General features: G+C 44.8%; 1 protein-coding gene across 3 annotated transcripts in view; it reads right to left on the minus strand.

Annotated features, from left to right (window-relative positions):
• Window positions 1-3,598: 3,598 nt before the first annotated feature.
• Window positions 3,599-14,124, minus strand: part of lrrc56 (leucine rich repeat containing 56) — an 89,199-nt gene continuing 78,673 nt past the window's right edge. For all 3 annotated transcript variants that reach the window (XM_071416590.1, XM_071416589.1, XM_071416591.1), the window contains 6 exons: window positions 10,509-10,689; window positions 7,834-8,091; window positions 7,422-7,489; window positions 5,298-5,440; window positions 4,930-5,129; window positions 3,599-4,749 (listed from right to left, as the gene is read on the minus strand). In XM_071416590.1, the coding sequence (XP_071272691.1) occupies window positions 4,235-4,749; window positions 4,930-5,129; window positions 5,298-5,440; window positions 7,422-7,489; window positions 7,834-8,091; window positions 10,509-10,689 (1,365 nt within the window). In that variant the 3' untranslated portion in view covers window positions 3,599-4,234. The remainder of the gene's footprint in view (window positions 4,750-4,929; window positions 5,130-5,297; window positions 5,441-7,421; window positions 7,490-7,833; window positions 8,092-10,508; window positions 10,690-14,124) is intronic.

Genomic DNA, 14,124 nt, shown 5'->3' on the forward strand with positions numbered 1-14,124 from the left:
TGCTCCTCCTGCTCCTCCTTGCACAAAGGCGGAGGTAGCGGTCCTGCTGCTGGGTTGTTGCCCTCCTACGGCCTCCTCCACGTCTCCTGATGTACTGGCCTGTCTCCTGGTAGCGCCTCCATGCTCTGGACACTACGCTGACAGACACAGCAAACCTTCTTGCCACAGCTCGCATTGATGTGCCATCCTGGATGAGCTGCACTACCTGAACCACTTGTGTGGGTTGTAGACTCCGTCTCATGCTACCACTAGAGTGAAAGCACCGCCAGCATTCAAAAGTGACCAAAACATCAGCCAGGAAGCATAGGAACTGAGAAGTGGTCTGTGGTCACCACCTGCAGAACCACTCCTTTATTGGGGGTGTCTTGCTAATTGCCTATAATTTCCACCTGTTGTCTATTCCATTTGCACAACAGCATGTGAAATTTATTGTCAATCAGTGTTGCTTCCTAAGTGGACAGTTTGATTTCACAGAAGTGTGATTGACTTGGAGTTACATTGTGTTTACATTGTGTTTAAGTGTTCCCTTTATTTTTTTGAGCAGTGTATATACTTGTGTATTGATTTTAAGAAAGGCATTGATGTTTATGGTTAGGTACACATTGGTGCAACGACAGTGTTTTTTTTCGCTAATGCGCTTGTTAAATCATCACCCGTTTGGCGAAGTATGCTGTGATTTGATGATAAATTAACAGGCACCGCATCGATTATATGCAACGCAGGATAAGCTAGATAAACTAGTAATATCATCAACCATGTGTAGTTAACTAGTGATTATGTTAAGATTGATTGTTTTTTATAAGATAAGTTTAATGCTAGCTAGCAACTTACCTTGGCTCCTTGCTGCATTCGCATAACAGGTAGTCAGCCTGCCACGCAGTCTCCTCGTGGAGTGCAATTTCATCGGCCATAACGGTGTCCAAAAATGCAGATTATCGATTGTTATGAAAACTTGAAATCGGCCCTAATTAATCAGCCATTCCGATTAATCGGTCGATCTCTAATCATAACTGCCATCGATAAGAGACAATACTGTGCAGCCGTATTCATCGACCTGGCCAAGGCTTTCGACTCTGTCAATCACCATATTCTTATCAGCAGACTCAACAGCCTTGGTTTCTCAAATGACTGTCTCGCCTGGTTCACCAACTACTTCTCTGGTAGAGTTCAGTGTGTCAAATCGGAGGGCCTGTTGTCTGGACCTTTGGCAGTCTCTACTGGGGTGCCACAGGGTTCAAATCTCGGGCCAACTCTCTTCTCTGTATACATCAATGATGTCGCTCTTGCTGCTGGTGATTCTTTGATCCACCTCTACGCAGACGACACCATTCTGTATACATCTATGCCTTTCTTTGGAAACTGTGTTAACTAACCTCCAGACGAGCTTCAATGCCTTACAACACACCTTCAGTGGCCTCCAACTGCTCTTAAACGCTAGTAAAACCAAATGCATGCTTTTCAACCGTTCACTGCCCGCACCCGCCCGCCCGACTAGCATCACTACTCTGGACGGTTCTGACTTAGAATATGTGGACAACTACAAACTACACAGTTGTCTGGCTAGACTGTAAACTCTCCTTCCAGACTCATATTAAACATCACCAATCCAAAATTAAATCTAGAATCGGCTTCCTATTTCGCAACAAAGCCTCCTTCACTCACGCCGCCAAACATGCCCTCGTAAAACTGACTATCCTACCGATCCTCGACTTCGGCGATGTCATTTACAAAATAGCTTCCAATCCTCTACTCAACAAACTGGATGCAGTCTATCACAGTGTCATCCGTTTTGTCACCAAAGCCCCTTATACCACCCACCACTACGACCTGTATGCTCTAGTCGGCTGGCCCTTTCTACATATTCGTCGCCAGACCCACTGGCTCCAAGTCATCTATAAGTCTATGCTAGGTAAAGCTCCGCCTTATCTCAGTTCACTGGTCACGATAACAACACCCACCCGTAGCACGCGCTCCAGCAGCTATATCGCACTGGTCGTCCCCAAAGCCAACACCTCCTTTGGCCGCCTTTCCTTCCAGTTCTCTGCTGCCAATGACTGGAATGAATTGCAAAAATCGCTGGAGCTGGAGACTTATATTTCCCTCACTAACTTTAAACATCAGCTATCTGAGCAGCTAACCGATCGCTGCAGCTGTACCTAGCCCATCTGTAAATAGCCCACCCAATCTACCTACCTCATCCCCATATTGTTTTCATTTACTTTTCTGCTCTTTTGCACACCAGTATTTCTACTTGCACATCATCATCTGCTCATCTATCACTCCAGTGTTAATTTGCTGAACTGTAATTACTTCGCTACTATGGCCTATTTATTGCCTTACCTCCTCACGCCATTTGCACACACTGTATATAGACTTTTTCTTTTGTGTTATTGACTGTACGCTTGTTTATTCCATGTAACTCTGTGTTGTTGTTTGTGTCGCACTGCTTTGCTTTATCTTGGCCAGGTCGCAGTTGTAAATGAGAACTTGTTCTCAACTAGCTTACCTGGTTAAATAAAGGTGAAATAAAATTTAAAAAATAAACATGGCCTATCTTCTCTATAGGCCTACATTAAAATGCAATCAATACAGTTGTAAAAATGTAATACATTTTAGTTTCGATGCTGATGCTACATCTCAGTGTGAATCATTTATCATATTTCCCCCCTTTCAGAGGTATAACATTACAATTGTAGAGCTAATAGGCTATGTGTTTGTAGATAGACTGAGGTGAATGAACCTACAGCAGCCACGGTGATAATGTCTGGGGTCATTTTTTTCTTGTTTTTGCTGTTCTCTAAATACCATTTTAAAGTTTTTTAATTGTATAGAATTGCAGTACATTTTTAAAATCCTCCCCCATCCCCTTCCAGACCTCATTAAAACTCAAACCCTGGTTACGGCCCTGCACCTGTTGTCGACAATGGATGTCACGTGAGGAGGAGGGTGTCACACAGCTTCTCCAGTCAAAACAAACCGTACTCGTATTACTATCTACCCGTAGGAACTGATTTAGGATCAGTTTTCCCCTCTCTGTACCTGATCTTTCCACTGTAAGCTTCACAATACCACTGGCCCTTTTCCAGCAGCTCAGGACTATTTCTCGAAGCAGGGACACTGGCCAACTAACTTTTCCAGTTTTCCCAAATATTTGGAAAAAACTCCAGTAGCGTTAGTATTGACCTAAAGCGCTCAGACACAGTTATATTTACACACACACACTATTTCATTTAGTGATGTCTTAATTGCTTTTGCTGTTATAATCTCTCTTTGATCTGGCCCAAAGCAGAGAGTAGAATGTGGGTCTTGAGTAGTTTCATGGAGGCAGTGTTGACAAGACAGTAGGGGCAGTAGTGAGTGTTATATGGCGTCCCCAAGTGGCATAATATTGCCACACCACCACAAAGTTGGGGAAAGTGAAGTGAAAGATGATACATTTCTTCCATTGCAGAATAATCCTTGATTGGACTATACACGCTTTCTTTATATCTTAACAAACCTGCATTGATTCAAACTCTAGAGATGTGATTTAACAACTAAGACATTTGATCTTACTAAGCTAGTCAATATCAAATTGTTCCATTAAAGGAAAGATTAGTTGATCAAACTATGTTTTTATTTAAGGTGTGGATAAGGTAGTATTTGAGTGAATAAAAACAGTACAAAATGTAATTCAAACTGAAAAACACAGATATAAGACATGAATGAGACATGTGAAACACACTTAAGTCCCACAACAATTCAGCATTGTGAAAAGCATACTAATTCAATTTAAAGGCCATTCCAAGAAATATATCTTCGACCAAACTATAAACCTTTTCAAATAGAGCTGTTGTCCTTAGTAAAGCCAATGTGAGCTCAGTATCAGAGTCATTGTAAGTACTGTACTGTGCTGAGCTGAGAGAGCAGAGGGATGCAGGTGATTCTCTAACTGTCCATCAGAGGAAGTCAGAACACTGAGATAGCAAGTTCACACTTGGATTCAACAGCTTTTATGTTGCATTCTCCAGGTGACAGTTGGATGTAATCCAGCCCCCAGGGTCCTCTTTCCTAAACATAACATAGAGGGAGACTTGTCACTGCACTCTTAGGAAGTCTTCACATCACAAGATAGCTCAGCTCAGAAGAGCGGGGACCTGGAGGACAATCTCTATCTTTGCCTCCGTTCCATCTCTGCCTCAGCTCCTGTTTTGAGTGTTCCCCTCTCAGGAAACAATCCCACACAGTGTGTGGCTTAGTCTAAGTGAGAGTTCCCCCTGCTGGGCTGGAGTGTGAGGCGCTGTGGCGTTTTCTGCAGTGCTGCCTTGGCCGCGTGAGGACGCATAATGGCCGGCCTCCCTGGTGGTCTGCTCAAGACGATTGGTTGAAGCCCGTTGACAGAATGCATAGAAGCTCCACCTGTTGGTGACCTGAGCCTTCTGACCAGTGGGCTGGAGGCTGGCCTGTGGGGCATGTGGTAAGTAGCCTTGGGCAGCAGAGGGACTTTGGGCCTCACAGCCTCCTGGAGCCCCTGGTTCTCCAAGATGGGGACTCCTGTGATCGTCTCTGAGTCTGTATGGTATTCAGCGGGCCTTACAGCAGCCCCAGCCACCCCACCACTGAGCCTCAGTCTGTGTGCTCGCAGCATTGACAGCCTCCGGCTACCAGGGGCTGATGTGGCACTTTGAGGGGGAGAGGGCGACAGAGTGCAGTCAGGGGACAGGGAGAGCCGGGCCACTTCAGGGGATTTGGCTTCTCTCTGAAACACATCTATAAATTATACATAGTTTATTAGACAACATTTCAGACTGTGTTGTGGTAGTGTGATCTCAAGTTATTCTGTGTTTAAATCCCTGGATTTAGATTTGGATTTCTTGGTTTTATATTTCATATACTGAGTAGGTTTGGCATGTTTGATGGCCTTCTTAACCAGAGATGAGAGAGACTCGCCTGGAGAGGGGGACTGGGAAGACGAGTCTGTCGAGTCAATGTTTAACCAGTGACTCAAACCAGCACTCTCTTTTTTCCCCTCCTCTTCTTCCTCCTTGCCACTGAAAATGCTGAGACTTTCATCATCTTCATCATCCTCTTCATCACCATTGAGGATGGTCAGTATCTGAGGCCCATCCCTCTCCATGGCTAATAGACGTCTGGAACACAAAGCAATAGAAAACAGTGAAAAATCGGTTCAGTAATCTCTCACACAGACAGTAAGTGAGTGAGTGAGTGAGTGATTGAGTGAGTGAGTGAGTGAGTGAGTGAGTGAGTGAGTGAGTGAGTGAGTGAGTGAGTGAGTAGGTGGATTAGGTGGTCAGTACTTGTTATGCTGTTCCCTCCAGGCCCTGAGCTCAGAGAACACATCACTGCGCTGGCATCCTTCTTGCTCCTCAAGGTCATAGGTGTGCTCCGGATCATGGAGGGGCGGGGTGCTAGGAGTGGACACAGGGGAGGGGGCTGCATTCTGCATAAGGAGGCAGTAAGGGGATTTGATTAAGCTGGCCCGGGCGCCTAGGTAGGCGGACTTTGCACCGGTTGAAAAGTGATTGCATTAATTTTTGAACCAGGCTGCCTTCCGGGCATGAGCCAGGTGCCCGTTATGGCCGGCGGCGAAGTCGGCTCAAAACAAAATTGACGTAGTTTAAGCACGTGGAGTAATCAGTAGCATTCTTTGTTTTCACATTCAAAAGTTATTGCTTTTCATGAAAATGTATTATCTGCATTCCCAATGAAAACTAGTGAGAAAATTCTAACAGATATTTTATGCTGTACTTTTCTGGGCTAAACCTGGTTGAATTAACGTTGTTTCCACATCATTTAACCAAAAAATACAATGTGTTGACGTTGAATCAACATGGAAAACTGATTGGATTTGCAAAAAGTCATCAACGTAAGGGAATTTTGTCTTTTTTTCAGATAACTTTTAACCGAAATCCAATGACATAGTGAATTATTTTGTTGATTTGACCTTGAATTCATGTTAGTGGACAACTCAACCAAATATAAATCAAAACTAGATGTTGAACAGACGTCTGTACCCAGTGGGATGCTACCTTGTTGACCAAATGACAGAGATAACTGTTCGATTTCCGCAGGGCGCGCCTCCCTCACCGGCTTCGCCCGATCACGTGACGGGCCATAGCCCGGGTCAACCCTGGCTAGCTTAATAAAATCCCCTCAGTAAGAGAGAAAGATGAATGAGTTTCGCGATAGAAGAGGGATAGAGAGACGGAGGGAGTTAGAGACTAATAGAGGGATAGAGGGACAGGAATAGTAAGAGGGATGGAGAGATAGAAAAATGATACAAAGGGAGACAAAATACAGAGAAGATCTGAAAGAGAAATTAGGGATAAAGATTAAAGAGAGAGAAGAGTGTGACAGCAGTTTGAGAGTGAGTGACGGATGGCAGGTCTATAGAGATGACAAGGTGACAGATCGCCTGGCATTGGCAGTGCTCCATCTGTCATGTCACCGGGGCAACAGCTGCATCCCTCTATCACCCTCCCCTCCTCTCTCTGATAATTATCTCCTTCTGTTCATCCTGACATCACATTAGAGAGACAGGGGGAGATGTCACGTCACCCATTCATAATGGCCTGTCACAAAGAGGGGTAACCGCAGGTAGCCTAGCGGTTAAAGACAGCATGTTCGAAATCTGCCGTTCTACCCTTGATCAAGTGTGAGAGAAAAAGTACGTATTTACTTGATTTATTTGATATTAATGGTTAACAATTAATGCTAATGCTGTGTTTTTATGGTCTTCACTCTAGTTCCATGCAGCTAATCTGGGCGTATGGTCACCAGAGATGGCTTGAGCTGACAAACGAGTTAAAGACTGCATTACATAGACAAGAATGTGTTTTACTAGAGATAGCTTAGGAGTAGAACAATCCCTCACTGGGGTGGGGGGAGGACCAACCATGAATAAGCATTCTTAGTGTCAGCTATATAAAGTCAGCTATATAAAGAACTCTGCATTTGTGTAAGGGTTAGGTTACTCGGTCCAACACTCAAGGGATTTTGGGTCAACCAGCCTCATTATTGCAATAATTAATCGATATTGAATAAATATAATTGTTTGAAGAAGTCTCTCTCACTTGATTAAAATATTCCATGACACAAGGTAGTTGACCCCAACAACAACTGCTCCTCGGGTGACGCGGACGTCGATTAAGGCAGCCCCCCGCACCTCTCTTGATTCAGAGGGGTTGGATTAAATGCGGAAGACAAATTTCGGTTGAATGCATTCAGTTGTGCAACTGACTACATATCCCCTTTCCCCAACACATAACTACTCCCCTTCACTCTGGGCCACTTTCCCCTGACGCTGGAAAACTGTGTCAAATCTCTGCTGTGGTCAATGTGCCAGAGAGGACTCAAGTTTGTCAAATAAGGATTGAGACGCTGCAGTTAATTAGTTTCATGCTAATGATGGGTCAACAAACCCTCATCTTCTGTCGCCTGGCTCTGAGGGCCTGGACAGGGCTCCCACAGAACAAGACCTTCCCTGCACCTGGAGAGAAACAAAACCATTTCATTACTATGGAGGATAGCTAATCAGGGATGGGATTGTCACAATATAGGAATTTAGAAAAATTGCTAAAGGTACAAGGCATAGTTTGCCTGAACTCTGGGGTTGGAAAATCAAAGATCTCTGATTTAAAAATACATAATGAATCTTCAGACACTGTTACAAGATGTCCTCATGGTGGCAGTGTTGAATAATTATACAGGTGAAAAGGATACAAAACAATAAGCCTGATTCATTATATGGACCTATTCAGGGACGTAAACTGAAGCTTTATATGTGGAGATGGTAGGGCTTTCAGTGCCAAGGACACCAATACAGTGTCTCACCGTGTGTCAGAATGCTAGCGTCTGGGTCCACAGAGACTGGATCTGCATCAGTAGAACCAGATCTGGACCCGGGAGGGGAGAGGGCTCTGTACCCAGCCGCTGATAAGGGTCGTGACCCAGACAGGGGTCTGGAGCCGGCTGCTGAGAGGGGCCTGGCAGTGACCGGTCGGCTGGAGGGACGGGAACTGGAGAGGCTGCTAGCTAGGCGCTGGCCAGAGCTGGGTCTGGAGTAGGCACACACACTGACTGCTCTCTTCTCTATGGCCAGACAGGGTAGAGGGAAAATATTGCATATCAAAACACAGAGTAGTAGAACTGGCCTGGTGGATCTACTGTCTTTGATGTTCAGATACAGTGCATTTGGAAAGTATTCAGACCCCTTGGCTTTTTCCACATTTTGTTATGTTACAATTGTTTTTTTCCCTCATCAATCTACACACAATACCCCATAAGCAAAAGCAAAAACGTTTTTATTTTAAATGTTTGCAACAAATGTATATTTAAAAAAAACGGAAATATCACATTTACATAAGTATTCAGACCATTTAATCAGTACTTTGTTGATGCACCTTTGGCAGTGATTACAGCCTCGAGTCTTCTTGGGTATGACGCGACAAGCTTGGCATACCTGTATTTGGGAGGTTTCTCCCATTCTTCTCTGCACATCCTCTCAAGCTCTGTCAGGTTGGATGGGGAGTGTCGCTGCACAGCTATTTTCAGGTCTCTCCAGAGATGTTCGATCGGGTTCAAGTCCGGGCTCTGGCTGGGCCACTCAAGGACATTCAGAGACTTGTCCCGAAGCCACTCCTACGTTGTCTTGGCTGTGTGTTTAGGGTTGTTGTCCTGTTGGAAGGTGGAACTCCGCCCCAGTCTGAGGTCCGTTCTGTACTTTGCCCCGTTCATCTTTCCTTTGATCCTGACTAGTCTCCTAGTCCCTAACGCTGAAAAACATCCCCACAGCATGATGCTGCCACCACCATGCTTCACCGTAGGGATGGTGCCAGGTTTCCTCCAGACGTGGTCAATTCAGGCTAAACAGGTCATTCAACAGAGAACCTTGTTTCTCATAGTCTGAGAGTCCTTTAGCTCAAACTCCAAGCGGGCTGTCATGTGCCTTTTATTGAGGAGTGGCTTCCGTCTGGCCACTCTACCATAAAAGCCCGATTGGTGGAGTGCTGCAGAGATGGTTGTCCTTCTGCAAGGTTCTCCCATCTCCACAGAGGAACTCTGGAGCTCTGTCAGAGTGACCATCGGGTTCTTGATCACCTCCCTGACCAAGGCTCTTCTCCCCCAATTGCTCAGTTGACCGGGCGGCCAGCTCTAACATGCTGACCAGACCGGACACGTCGCGTGCGCAGGCGTCGCAAAATAAATTTAGAAATCCATGTTATTCAATTATTGCACCCACACTACTCGCACGCGCCAACGAGAGTCTGCGTTACCAAGGGCTAAAATAGAACTCCTTTCTATTTCTGACGCAGATCGCGCTGAAAGTCCTGCCTCTCCCAGCTCATCATTGGTTTATAGAAGCAGGTACCCACGTGCCATCTCCTCATTGGTTATACCCACGTGGGTGATTGAAAGATGAACTGTTTTGCCTGTAGTCGTGGTAATACTATGAAAGTTTAGATGTGATCACCATATAAGTTCAATGATGAAAAAGCCTGGAAGGAGGAGAGATGACTAGAAACGATTTGGTTGACCGTTTTATGTGTGGATTAATTTGTCGGAGTAGAGGACCTTGTGCAGTTCAGGTAAAATAACAACTCAATGTTCATATCCCAGGACAAATTAGCTAGCAACAGCAAGCTAGCTAAATAGCACAAATTAGCTAGCAAGTGCAAGCTAACTAGTTAAATTGCCATACATGTTTAATGCTTTTCGACCTGTCCCCAAATTAATGTCATTGGTTCAGAGTTTGTTTTGATATTTTAACCTGCGTGTCGTGATCGCGTTTGGTGTAGGGGGACAAAATACATTTATGCACGATAGCGCACGCGCGCAGCCGGTTTGGGTTCCGTGTTAGAAGAGTCTTGGTGGTTCCAAACTTCTTCCATTTAAGAATGATGGAGGCCACTGTGTTCTTGGGGACCTTCAACACTGCAGAAATGTTTTAGTACCCTTCCCCAGATCTGTGCCTCGACACAATCCTGTCTCGGAGCTCTACGGACAATTCCTTCGACCTCATGGCTTTGTTTTTGCTCTGACATGCACTGTCAACTGTGGAACCTTATATAGACAGGTGTGTTCCTTTCCAAATCGTGTCCAATCAATTACATTTACCACAGGTGGACTCCAATCTAGTTGTAGAAAAATCTCAACGATGATCAATGGAAACAGGATGTACCTGAGCTCAATTTTGAGTCTTATAGCAAAGGGTCTGAATACTATGTAAATAACATTTTTCGGTTTTTTATTTTTCAATACATTTGCAAACATTTCTAAAAACCTGTTTTCGCTTTCTCATTATGGGGTATTCTATGTAGATTGATGAGGGGAAAATATAATTTACTCTATTTTAGAATAAGGCTGTAACGTAACAAAATGTTGGAAAAGTCAAGGGGTCTGAATACTGAATACAAATGCACTGTACACACACAGACAGATATGCACACAAGCAGATGCAAGCACATAGATCCACACACACACAGATGCACAGACCCGCACACACACACCCTCTGCTGTCTCTGTAGAGCTGCAGTCTTTAAAAGACTCTCTGAGCAGGGCCCAGTCTTCCCCCATTGAGATGCTGCAGCGAGACCCCGCCTCCTCCCTGGCATGCATATCGTCTAGGTAACGCAGCTGTGGGACCAGCTCCCTCACCGATGACCGGTAGCAGTACCCCTCCTCCTCCTCCTGGGAAAAGGAGAAGACAGCATCCACAAAAGAAAGGGGGGGGTGGTTGTATCTGGAAGAGAGCCCAGCCCACACCTCATTCAACGAATCATGTTTCATATGAGCAGATGAGAAGTTGAATTAGGCTAGGTTTGATAAAACTGGGCCCACCCCTGGACGACTGTGATAAAGAATGATAGATGATACAGTAATAGGACTGCATAAAAGGGTTGAAGGTTGTACCTTTAGTTGTGATTTGAAAGGTTGATAAAGGCCAAGGTAAGTCCAACCTTTCAAAGTTAGCCTTTCAATGCCAAATACACAACACTTAACACCAGTATACCATACCATAACACAGCATAACAATACATAACATAGAGCTTTTTAGGCACAATGAATGTGTAACTTCTGTTCAAAGGAGGAGACAAAGAACATGGTTCTGAGTGGGCCGATAACAGAGTACTAATAAAGGCAATAATCTGCACTTTGTACTGTGCTTTGATCATTTATAAGCACTGAGAGACAGCTCAGAGAAGAAAGAGGTGAGAGAGACCAGTAAGAGCACTATGCTGCTGCTGCTGCTGCTGCTGCTGCGAGATCAAACCCACAGAGAGAGGGAACGAGATGGGGGAAGAGGGGGTTAGAGAAGGGGGGAGAGAGAGAGAGAGAGAAACCCAAGGACCCCTCTCTCAGTGCTTGGACCAGGCCTAATGCATATTCAGATCAGCCTTCCCTCCCTCACTGCCCCAGTTTCCTAAGTCCTGCTGCTGGCTGGGTAGGTGAAAATAAACACATTCACTCTGTCCCAAAAACCCTACAAAGCACTGGGGCACATCGCCTCACAGGCCAAGCTCCTGGGCTCTCCTAAAAACCCACAATTGGTAAACAAGATAATATGTGGCACAGGAACTAGACTAAAACATGGAATGATATGGGCAGGAAGCATCGTCCAGTCATACCACTTCATCGTGTCATTGTGCGATAGTAAAACCTTAATAAACCACTTTAATATGGGCTCAATCCCATCACTCAAAACATATATGCTAAAACCTTCCTACAGTATATACTCCACCCTGCCCAGTTGAGCAAGGTTTATACTAACCATCACCACTTTACCACAGCTGGTACCATCCCTACTTACACAAGCAAAACAAAGTTGAGCCTAAATGAAATACAGTGTAGGATAAGAAACCCCAGGTGCATAGGCTCCCTAGGCCTGTTTTGGTGTTTGTTTTGCTTTGAACACCACTTCCCTGTTCCCTGCTCTCCAGTCCCACGCCATTCTGCCTGATGCAGACAGACAGATAGACAGGGACAGACACACCGGTAGGTTTGTCAAACATTTTCTTGCCGATAGTACTTAGCACCTCTGAACAGAGTGTCGGCAATCTCTTTTGTTTACACACAGCAAAGACCTTGAAAGTTGTCAGCCACTCAGCCTTGTTAAAATACTACAAACCAGAAGGTGGCAGTAGCGTTGTTTGGCAATGCATATCTGTGCATATTGCACATGATCTAGATTCCAAGCTTTCTCCACTATTGTTGCTATTTTGTAGAAAGCCCTTGATGATACTAGTCAGATGGCCACAGCTAGTTAACTACCTAGCAAGAAGACGAAGGAACAATTTCATTCATAATCCCATACTGCCATTGCCAGCCCATAGCCAAAATGTTTAGCTAGCTAGCTAAGGTTAGCATATTCGCTAGCGAGCAAAACAGAGCTAGCTAGCTAAGGACACTGCACTAACACAGGCTTCTGTTTTAAGGAAACTATCTAACCCGTTGTGATTTAATTATTATGTCAATACTAGCTATAGTGGTTAGCTAGCTTGGCGGAAGTATTTTGTGTTGTGTGCATTGCGTCTGTGCACTTACAGTGCATTCGGAAAGTATTCAGAGCCCTTTCCTTTTTCCACATTTTGTTACGGTACAGCCTTATTCTAAAATGGATCAAATAAAATAAATTCCCCTCATCAATTTACACAGAATACCCCCATCATGACAAAGTGAAAAAAGGTTAAGAATTTTAGCATTAAAAAAATGTGTCAAATGTATCAAAAAAAACAAAAAACTGAAATACTTTATTTACATAAGTATTCAGACCCTTTGCTATGAGACTCGAAATTGAGCTCAGGTGCATCCTGTTTCCATTGATCATCTTTGAGGTGTTTCTACAACTTGATTCGAGTCCACCTGTGGTACATTTTATTGATTGGACATGTTTTGGAAAGGCACACACCTGTCTATATAAGGTCCCACAGTTGACAGTGCATGTCAGCGCAAAAACAAAGCCATGAGGTCGAAGGAATTGTCCGTAGAGCTCCGAGACAGGATTGTGTCGAGGCACAGATCTGGGAAAGGGTAGCAAAACATGTCTGCAGCATTGAAGGTCCCCAAGAACACAGTGGCCTCCATCATTCTTAAATGGAAGTAGTTTGTAACCATCAAGACTCTTTCTAGAGCTGGCCGCCCAGCCAACTGAGCAATTGGGGGAGAAGGGCCTTGGTCAGGGAGGTAACCAAGAACACAATGGTCACTCTGACAGAGCTTCAGAGTTCCTCTGTGGAGATGGGAGAACCGTCTCTGCAGCACTCCACCAATCAGGCCTTTATGGTAGAGTTGCCAGACGGAAGCCACTCCTCAGTAAAAGGCACAGGACAGCTCGCTTGGAGTTTGCCAAAAGGCATCTAAAAGATTCTCAGACCACGAGAAACAAGATTCTCTGTTCTGATAAAACCAAGATTGAACTCTTTGGCCTGAATGCCAAGCATCACGTCTGGAGGAAACCTGGCACCATCCCTATGGTGAAGCATGGTGGTGGCAGCTTCATGCTGCGGGGATGTTTTTCAGTGGCATCGACTAGGAGACTAGTCAGGATCAAGGGGAAGATGAACGGAGCAAAGTACAGAGAGATCCTTGATGAAAACCTGCTCCAGAGCACACGGGACCTCAGACTGGGGCGAAGGTTCACCTTCCAACAGGACAACGACCCTAAGCACACAGCCAAGACAACGCAGGAGTGGCTTTGGGACAAGTCTTTGAATGTTCTTGAGTGGCCCAGCCAGAGCCCGGACTTGAACCCGATCGAACATCTCTGGAGAGACCTGAAAATAGCTGTGCAGTGACACTCTCCATCCAACCTGACCGAGCTTGAGAGGATCTGCAGAGAAGAACGGGAGAACTCTCCAAATACAGGTGTGCCAAGCTTGTAGAGTCATACCCAAGAAGACTCGAGGCTGTAATCGCTGCCAAAGGTGCTTCAACAAAGTACTGAATAAAGAGTCTGAATACTTATGTAAATATGATATTTCCATTTTTTTTTTTACATACATTCGCAAAAATGTTGAAAAACCTGTTTTTGCTTTGTCATTATGGGGTATTGTGTGTAGATTGATGTGGGGGAACAAACGATTTAATCAATTTTAGAATAAGGCTGTAATGTAACATAATGTGAAA

This window comes from Salvelinus alpinus, chromosome 9 (assembly GCF_045679555.1).
Source record: "Salvelinus alpinus chromosome 9, SLU_Salpinus.1, whole genome shotgun sequence".
In the NCBI taxonomy this organism is placed as follows: domain Eukaryota; kingdom Metazoa; phylum Chordata; class Actinopteri; order Salmoniformes; family Salmonidae; genus Salvelinus; species Salvelinus alpinus.